Raw genomic sequence first — 10,316 nt, 5'->3', positions numbered from 1 at the left:
AGCTGTTCAGTAAATTCCCAGCTGTTCTCATGGCTGACGCATGAAGAGTTTTGGCGATTATGACGTCATAACTTCGCCTTGGGCTTGGAAACAATGAATGTGAACAAATCTCTCTCTATCTCTCCCTCCCTCCCTCCCTCTCTCTGTGTGTGTGTGTGTGTGTGTGTATCCGTCTCCACAGACCCAGAGACCGCCCCTTCTCCCCTCCCACTCGGGGGCGGGGCCTGAAAGTAATTTCCAGAGCGCCTTTTATGTCAGCAGTGTTATTGTTGATGCTGTGTCTCAGAAAGAAAGTTCAGCAAAGCTCACATGTTCACTAACAGCCTTTAACGCTGAGGATTTATGATAAAGACCAGAAGAACGGTAAGATTTCTGTACAGCCTATTTGGGATCTTTGTCTTTCTTTCTTTCCTTTTTTTTTTTATTTTTATTATTAACATGAATTAGAATGACCAGTAATGCATTGATACAGATATTTGGCTGTGGTTTGGTTATTTGTATTCCTTTTTTCCTCCATTATGTATTCATTCAGCTTTATTTTAACTTATTTAAACTTCCTATGTTTCTACTTTTCATTTTATTCCCTACATGCATTCATTTCAAACAGAGTGGTTTTCCACTTTGTTTATTTCTATTATGCTTTAAATGATTCTTTCAGCTTGCTCAGGCACATGCTTTTGCCATCTTGTGTGTGTGTGTGTGTGCCAGTGTTAGAACACCCTGATAGGTAATTTGTTCAACAACCCTTCTGCAGAATTCTCCAGAATGGCTCCATGCCACTGTGTTAATGGACAGATAATTCATGATGAACTGTCAGATGACCTGTTGTTTATTGCTGGTCTGCTTCTTTAGAAGTACCTAAGCTTCTTTAAGGACCCAATCAGAGACATAAAACAAGTACTTTCATATATATATACAACTTTATTGCATATTAAAAATGCAAGCTACACTTTCTAACCAGTAGCCCTATTGTTCTAACTTCAGAGTAAATCACACACACACACACACACACACGCACACACATTCCTGTAGAAGCATGTCTGAACCAACTTTTTTCCACCTTTAGTAGCTCAAGAGCCTTTGGTTTCGGATTATCTCATGAGGAATGACATCGGATCTGACACAGAAACTACAGGATTTAAACAAATAATATTCCATACAAAGATTTACAACATTAGATTAGATTAGATTAGATTAGATTAGATTAGATTAGATTAGATAGAACTTTATTGATCCCTTTGGGAGGGTTCCCTCAGGGAAATTAAGATTCCAGCAGCATCATTACAGGATAAACAGAGAATAGAAAATATAGGAAAAAAACTTCTAGATAAATTAAATTAAGTATTTACATATACAAATATAAAAAGAATAAGATATGGGGAAGAGAGGAAGGGGGAAGTTAAAGTGCACAGATGCTGGAGTGGATTTTTAGGAAACATGGAGCTGAGAATCTCGAAAGTATCTGTGTTCTGGATTCAAGCCAAGACAGGCATCATAAACTACTGTATTACAAAGACATGAGTGTTTTACTGGGAAATACACCACTTGTGGTTTTCATACGAGCTCCATCTGGGACATGGAGAAGCAAAAGTGTGAGGAAATCAATGAACAAGTTCATCTCATCTCATCTCATTATCTGTAGCCGCTTTATCCTGTTCTACAGGGTCGCAGGCAAGCTGGAGCCTATCCCAGCTGACTACGGGCGAAAGGCAGGGTTCACCCTGGACAAGTCGCCAGGTCATCACAGGGCTGACACATAGACACAGACAACCATTCACACTCACATTCACACCTACGCTCAATTTAGAGTCACCAGTTAACCTAACCTGCATGTCTTTGGACTGTGGGGGAAACCGGAGCACCCGGAGGAAACCCACACGGACACGGGGAGAACATGCAAACTCCGCACAGAAAGGCCCTCGCCGGCCGCTGGGCTCGAACCCGGACCTTCTTGCTGTGAGGCGACAGCGCTAACCACTACACCACCGTGCTGCCCTCTGTGAATGTGTCAATATAATAAAAAGAAAATCACAAGCTGGCTTGAAGATATGAAGTTTATCTTCTCATGTTGAAAAACTCGCATTTTTCATACGAAATCCATCGCGGATCTGAGTGACATATTCAAATAATATTGGCTGGCGTTGAGTGGTCTATCAGTTATATTCCATTCAGCTAGCATGATACTGAACGAGTTGAAGACGAGCAGCTGAATGGAGTATATCTGATATACCATGAAAAAAGCCAGCTAATATTATCCATCCATCATCTGTAGCCGCTTATCCTGTTCTACAGGGTTGCAGACAAGCTGGAGCCTATCCCAGCTGACTATGGGCGAGAGGCAGGGTACACCCTGGACAAGTCGCCAGGTTATCGCAGAGCTGAGCCATTATTATTATTAATAATAATAATAATAATAATAATAATATTATTATTATTATTATTATACATTCCTTTTGGGTGTTCAACACGTCTTTCTCTTTCAAAAATTCCCTCAAAATCTTCCGTATTTTATGACGCAAACCTGGTGGCCATGTTTATTCACAAATTGTCACAGTCGCTTGCTAGCGTGGACGTTTTACGTCTCCGACATGTGACGTCATGTTGTCTTGACAACCACGCTGTCAGTAACGGCGCTGAAAACACGAGTTCGGAGCAGCCTCCAAACATGGCCGCTCCAGACTACAAGCCCCAAGAGTCACATCGCCCGCTATCACCTGACCACTAATTACACCTGTCTCTCATTCAGCAATTACCAAGCACTCCCATATATACTCAGCTCTCACTTCCCCACTTCGTGAAGTATCGTCTAGTACCCTGTGTCTAACTTTACCGAGCCGTTTGGTTTCCAGTGTATGACCCGTGTTTACTTTTATCACCGACCTCGTCTTTTGCTTACTCTCCGTTGCATTGTTTGCTGATTGACTGACCCTTGCTTGTTTCCGGATTACGATTCCTGCTCTATGTTTTGGCTCAGCGTGCTGTTGGCGAAGCCCTCAGTCTCCCCTGCGTCTGCATTCTGACACATGCAATATCGTAAACCATATTCAACGCTCATTCTCCATTGGGTAGAGTGACGTAATACACGTAGGATAAGCGATATGCTAACAATATTGCATGCTATCAAACCAAGTGAATGAAACCCTCTAGAAAGGAATAGAACACGTTTTTTATTCCATCGAAAAATTGTCCTGTATGTATAATATTTCACTCCGATGATGTCACTCCCAGTGTTTTCCTTGCCAAAATGGCGAACCGGTTCAAAATTAAAATTCTTTTGATTAACTTGCGTATTTTTGTTGTTGTGGGTGTGTCCATATAACATAAAGAATGTTACACAGTAGTGTGAAGATACAGTACGAAGTTTATCTTCTTGGGTTGAAAATATGTTCACCACTTGACGATAAATTTCATCTCTTCGCACAACCGTGAAACATCCTCGCTATATAAGAACAGTTTGTCTGCTTCATTAGAAGCTGATTGTTGTATTTCTCATCACCTATTAGAGCACTCTTTCTGGAAAAAAATGGTACTAAACAGGTTCTACTTTTCTGTTATAACTTTAAGGGTTACTCCAGAGGGACAAAAGGGACAAACCAAACCCCTTTGAGAGTCCTAGCTATCGTTCTGTCTTTTCAGTGAATGCATGTTATTCTTCCCAACTTCATTCTGTTCATGAATCATAGTGTACATGTGAGAATTTCAAAACTAAATCACGTTTAGCAGTTTTTTGGCCACACTAACCCTGTTTTACATTTGTAGAAACTTCGTTCTTGTTAAAACATGTCTGAGTGAACTTTCCTCCAGGGGGATGATACGTTGGAGCTGTCGATTTAATTCCGAGAAACATACTCTGCGTCTGTGTTGGTTTGAACAAATAAGATTCTGCACAAAGATTAATGAGGTTAAATACATACATGTCAACCTATACGGAATGTCCGTATTTTATACGGATTTGATTCAATAAATGTAGTATACGGGCGTATAAATAAAGTTATACGGATTCTTTAAAAAAACTTCAATATTTATTTCGAGCTATAATCAATTCCCACGATGATAAAAGAGCGCATAACATTTACAAACGTACTGTACACCACAGACAGCCAATAAAGAGTCTTATGAAATCGCGCGTTATCTTGTGGTAGCGAGACTTCGTTCCACTTCTGATCATGTGCACACTGCATTGCGAGAATCCCGCCAACCATGAAGTCATAGACATATAAACATAGACGCCGCCTTCTGCGTAGAATCATACGTCATCCTCGCCGCCATATTGGATGTGGCAAAGTGGAGATTCTTCACCCGTCTCTGGTATAGCGTCTAGACAGTAGCCAAGAATAAAGATGCCTCATTCATGTGCTGCGTTTAACTGTACCAACAGGTTTACCGTCCAAATGAGATCACATGGGATTACCTTTCACAGGTGAGACTGGAAAAATACTTTTCATTGTATTTGGTCATTATAACGTAATTTTACGAACAGATTTTCCTGACTTTGTGGCTAATATGAAGTCTCGCGCATAATAGCCGCTCGGTGAAACCTGTCTCCAAACAACGAAGTATTTCCTTTGTAACTACGCTGATAATACTTTGTGTTTTTGTCAAACATTGGAGCTTTGTATTCATTCTGAAGGTTTATTGTTATTAATATTGAATAAAAAGTAACTTGGATATATCATTGTTAATTATCATTCAAATTTTAGGTAAATTAGTTTAATTTGCATCTTATACGGATTTTATAAGGGAAATACGGATTTTGGAGGTTGGTTATACAGGTTTGATTGACCAAAGGTTGACATGTATGTAAATATACAGTCCTTAAAGCCACTGAAACATAAAATTTATTTTCCATCCATCCATCCATCCATCCATCCATCCATCCATCCATCCATTCCTTCATTTTCAGTAAGTGCTTCATCCTGTTTAAGATCACAGTGGATCTGGAATCTATCTGGGAATACTGAGTGCAAAGTGGGACAGTTAACCCTGCATGGGATGCTAGTCCATTGCAGCACACTATTTATACACACACACACACACACACACACACACACACACACTTAGGCAAGGGGTGAAGTCAAACATTCAAACTTCCAACACATTCAAACACAGTGAGAACACGCAACAGTACCCCAAGATCAGGATCCAACCAGGGATCCTAAAGCTGTAAGACAGCACTGCTGTCAAAAATCTCTTTGGAGAATCTAATTTAGTCCTGTGGTCAAGACAGGTCTGATCTTGTCATAATATTCAAGTCGATAAAGTTAGAATGTCCAAATGAAGGCCATATTACACCAGTTTTCCAGAGAAATGTGCCAGGCTGTACAGGGAAAGCTGCTCTCTAACGTTCAAATATGTACTAAATTTGGCCATCTTGGTCAGTGTGGAAATGTATCACTTGACTTTTTTATTTCATGCCTAGTAAGAGTTTTATAGACCTGCCAAGTAATGGTTTTCTGAAGAAGCTTTTAGATTTCACTTTTCCAAGAGAACACATGACTGCTTTTGCGTCTGTGAGTAATCCTGCAACCAACATGTAAAAAAGTGTAACCTGAAAATGTCGTTAAGAAAAAAATAGGCTAAACATCACCAAACAGAGGCAAAGCTTTGTTGGTGTAATTTCTTTTGAGAAGAAGTTTAAGAAGTTTTTTATAAATTGGAGTCATCTGATTTGTTTGCATGATTTCTTTTCTGTTCAGTGAACTGTGCAAAGCTGTGCGTCAAAGCTTTGTTTTTTTTTTCTTTTCTTTTCAAGGCTGGTCATGCCTTCATCCCCCAGAGAATATAAAGCATTCAAAAGAAATTCTGTCAAGGGTGAACCTGATAAACCTTCAGAAGTTCAGGATGACTGTAGTTTAGATTGTACTTCAAATGATGGGTTTAACGTGGTAATAATGGCTTATTCACAGGAACTTGCATGACTCGGAGCCTAATCTAGGGCACGTAATACGCGATAATACGCGTTTTTTATCTGTCTGTCACACATCCACTTTTTGGGCGCGAGAGTGATATCGCGTATCTATTCATTTTGTTGCGCATTTATAAGTAGGGAGCGTGTAGTTGCGTTTTACTGAATCTTGTGCGTATCAGTTTGTCAGCACCCGCTAGCAAGCACTGCGGTAAATACAGCGTTGTTTACACACCAATCGGAAAATATCGGAAAGGACCGAAGTATTCCGAATGGTTTATTTAGCGGGTAAAACAGTTTTGTGAACTATTATATCATTGGTCACTGAACTGGAAGACAGTGTATCTCAACCAATCATGTGAAGTGTTTTAAAAATACCCAAAAGCACATGGCATATCGTTCTGTCTCATCCAAACATAACATTCAGAGCCTCCAGGATTTCGCGATTTGCAACATCAACGCAAATTCAACCAATCCCCGTGAATTCAGGGCGGTGTTGCAATTCTATCCAATCACCGCAACTTTCCCGCAAATTTGACCAATCGTTGGCGTCGTCTTGCGGTGACGTCGACAAACTGCCTTCCGCCTTACTTCCATGTATACGTTCAAGAGAAGCAGCATGCACGCAGTGTTGCCAGATTGGGCGGTTTTAAGTGCATTTTGGCGGGTTTTGAACATATTTAGGCTGGAAAACTTCAGCAGTATCTGGCAACATTGCATGAATAGGCTTAGATTCTGTTACTGAAAGTGTGTTATGTTCACAGTGAAGCATTGTGTGCACTTTATTTTTTTTTACTTAAAAATTAATGGATGCCAACATTTTTGCCAAAATGGTATTTTATTTTCCATTGTTTAGGCAGCTTCAGCATCATACTGTGAGATTCTGTTCAAATTGTTTTTTTTTCTTCTATGAAGCCTGAGCCATTTATTTTATTAGTTTATAATTATTGTTTAATTTAGTCTTCAGGAGAGACTGCCTGCACACAGTACTAGTATTAATAGGTTTTTTTTCTTACATGAAAGCTGAGGCATTTATATTATATTTTAAGGTAACTTCATGTTGCGCTGTGAGGTTCTGTGCACTTTAACTTTTGAACCAACAGGTGCATTTGGATAAGTAAAGCCTATTTTTCTGCATTTTTGTAGTCCTGATAATCTTACACATTCTACATGATTGCTAGGTTTTTTTTTTTTAGTAATTTGTTTAATTTTTCTTGTTGAAAGTTCAATTTAGTATTATGTTAATGATATTCTAAAAGTAAAGATTAATAAAACTGTTCTGTTTATAGATGTACTCTTGAAAATATCTACCAATGTATTACTTATTTTTCTGTCCCCACTAACTGGAACAAATGAGGGATATTTTTACCCATGTTAATATTTTCTGTCCCCTGTTTCTACAACTAGTGAGGGATCTGTCCCCTATTTTCAAATTCCTGTGACTGATGTTCTGTGTAACCTAAGACTAAGAACAAATTGATTTAAAGAGTATGTATTTAACAAAGAAACACATAGTCACCGATATGGTGAAGTTTTCTTGAAGGAGATGCTTATATAACATTTATGGAGGGAGTCTCCAGTGTCAGCGCTTTGTAACAGCCCATTACCTCTTTTCCACCAAGTCGGTTTGGAGATGGTGCCAAATCTTGAACAAATTGTTTGCATTTCGAAAGCCAAAGAACCAGGTCTCAGCCAGGAAACCTGGTTCTAGACCAGCTAAGTGTTGGTGCTGTTCTCGAACCAAGAATCTCTTACGTCTGGGAGTGGGATTATCATGCTCAACAACACAACTAAAACTTGTGATCGCCATTTAAAAAAAAAATAGAGCTAGTGTAGCATGTAGTTTTTTGGATCCAAAGAAGAAGAAAAACCAGAGCTTCAGTATGGACATGAAATCGAAGAAGCAGAGATCCATGGAGGACACAAACAGACATGTATACAGTGATGTAATGACATACCTCTGTGGTGGCTCTCTAGCCAGTGGAAAAGCAAATTGGTTCTTAGAAGGTTTGCAAGTAGAACCAGGTCTGAACCAGCACTATGGCACCAGCCCAGAACTAGCACCTGGCTCGCTTTGGTGGAAAGTGTGTACATAAGTTTTTGGCAATACTCTGCCTTTCATTATTGTTTTTTTTTATGCCAACTATCTCCACGTTTCACACAAGACATGATCGTAATAAAGTGATGCTGAGTCAATGAAATGTGATCATCGCTTGGGCTTCATTGGGGCTTGTTTCCTAGTTTGGCTTGCCCTGTGAGATAAAACAAAACACTCAAACTTGTACAGTAAGGCAAAGTGTATGTGTAATGGCAAAATTACACAATGCCTCAAGTACTATTGAAAAAAGTTGTAATAATCATGATTATACTACTGTAGAATGACGTTATTAGCAAACATCTTTTGTAACTTTGTTATGTTACGTTACAGGTGGGTTTTTGCCCAAACTGATAATCGCACCATCAGTTTTTCTTTGGCTAATCAGACACAGGGTATGCCACCACTCTTACTGGAGTAGTTGAGGGTTAAGGTGCCTTGCTCAAGGGCACTTGAGCCAGTCCTGCTGGTTCAAGGAATTGAACCAGCGACCTTTTGGTCCCAAAGCTATTTCTCTAACCATTTGGTAATGGCTTCCCCAGTTTGTGTTTCCATTGGCCAGAGAGCCACCATAGAGCTATGTCATTACGTATGTCACTGTATATGTGTCTGCTTGTGTCTTCCACAAACCTCTACTGCTCCCCTTTTGTATCTTCAGTAGGTATCTTTAGTCTAGAAAGGAGCATGTAGTGTTTGTTTAAAGCTTTACCCTGAAAGGCCATTGTGGCCCAGTGATGAAGCAAGTCCAAGACAAGGAGTGGCTGAGATCAAGTCTTAGGGAAGTTGAAATGAAAGCAAGACTGAGTCAAGATGAAGACTGAAAACTATCAAATCCTTTTTTCTTTGCTTTTACTTCAACTGGCTGGCTTCATTTGTGCACTGCACTAATGATTAGGTAGTTTTCTAGAAGGAGGAATTATCCATCCATCCATTATCTGTAGCCGCATATCCTGTACAGGCTTGCAGGCAAGCTGGAGCCTATCCCAGCTGACTATGGACGAGAGGTGGGGTACACCCTGGAAAAGTCACCAGGTCATCGCAGGGTTGACACATAAAGACAAACAACCATTCACATTCACACTTACGGTCAATTTAGAGCCACCAATTACCCTAGCCTGCATGTCTTTGGACTGTGGGGGAAACCGGAGCACCTGAAGGAAACCCACGCAGACACAGGAAGAACATGCAAACTCCACACAGGAAGGACCCCGTCAGCCACTGGGCTCAAACCCAGAACCTTCTTGCTGTGAGGCGACAGTGCTAACCACTACACCGCCATGCCGCCTCAAGAAAAGACAATACAAACGTTATTTTGGAAAACTCCCAGTCAAGGCCATGATTATATTTTTACTAAGACCAGTGCCCAAGACTGAAACACTTGCTTTACAAGTGCAGAGCAAAAAATATTAAGCTGTTCATATGAGTTCACTGATTAAGCCTTGACCCATTGGCAACTATCACTTCCCTGGTATATTTATTGTACAGTGTATTCATTTATGCCACGAGCTGGCCTAGTGGTTGGCATGTCTGACTCATGACCTGGGTCATACCAAAGGCCATCACAAAAATGGTACCTATTGCCATCTGGCAAGGCATGCTGCAATACAGATGTGTATGGAGCATCAAATTTTTGTGGTTATCAGAGGACTAGCCCCTTACAGTAACCCTAGCTATGTAACTGGCAAGAGGCCAAGGGCTAAAGAAATGGAGATCAGTGCTACCCAGTGCGCCTTAAGGGCCTGGTTAGTACCGGGATGGGATGCTGCCTGGGAAGACCAGGTCCTGGCATGGGAGGGACTTTGATATTTGTTTATGGACTAATATTCACAAGCAGTGTTCAATATTGTATGTGTGGTAGTCTGGAAAAACCCATGAGATGTCTCTCTGGCAGCCAAAAATGTTTGGGGACAGAACTGCCTATAATTTTGACACCTTGCCTTGTCTTTCTTCCTGTAAAGGTCATTGTTGTGCAAGCAGAGTGTTTAACAAAGTGGTGATAAAGACAATGTCTATTTTTAAACACGTCTGAAACCTTGCTAGCTAAGTGCAAATGTCATGCTTTGGTCAAGTTGTTCACACCATGGCATCTGCATTAAGCTTTCATCTTTAAATGATGGTATGAAAATACAGTCATCACTCATTTTCATTTTTTCTTTAGAAGAATTGCTCAGGTTTTGATGTACTTTTTTAAACCGATTGCTAGCATCTGTTTACAGGTCATGGTGTATTTCATTGCTTGATATCACAGCATTATATGTACCAGGCAGTCCAGTCCAGCTCCAAGTGGCTCTAATTTCCAGATTCTCCTCGCGCTAT

General features: G+C 40.2%; 1 protein-coding gene across 1 annotated transcript in view; it reads left to right on the top strand.

Annotated features, from left to right (window-relative positions):
* Positions 1–260: 260 nt before the first annotated feature.
* Positions 261–10,316, top strand: part of si:ch211-241b2.5 (programmed cell death 1 ligand 1) — a 29,887-nt gene continuing 19,831 nt past the window's right edge. The window contains exon 1 of the mRNA XM_060935386.1: positions 261–363. Within this exon, the coding sequence (XP_060791369.1) occupies positions 343–363 (21 nt within the window). The 5' untranslated portion in view covers positions 261–342. The remainder of the gene's footprint in view (positions 364–10,316) is intronic.

This window comes from Neoarius graeffei, chromosome 12 (assembly GCF_027579695.1).
Source record: "Neoarius graeffei isolate fNeoGra1 chromosome 12, fNeoGra1.pri, whole genome shotgun sequence".
In the NCBI taxonomy this organism is placed as follows: Eukaryota; Metazoa; Chordata; class Actinopteri; order Siluriformes; family Ariidae; genus Neoarius; species Neoarius graeffei.
This window is presented reverse-complemented; position numbering and strand designations above follow the sequence as displayed.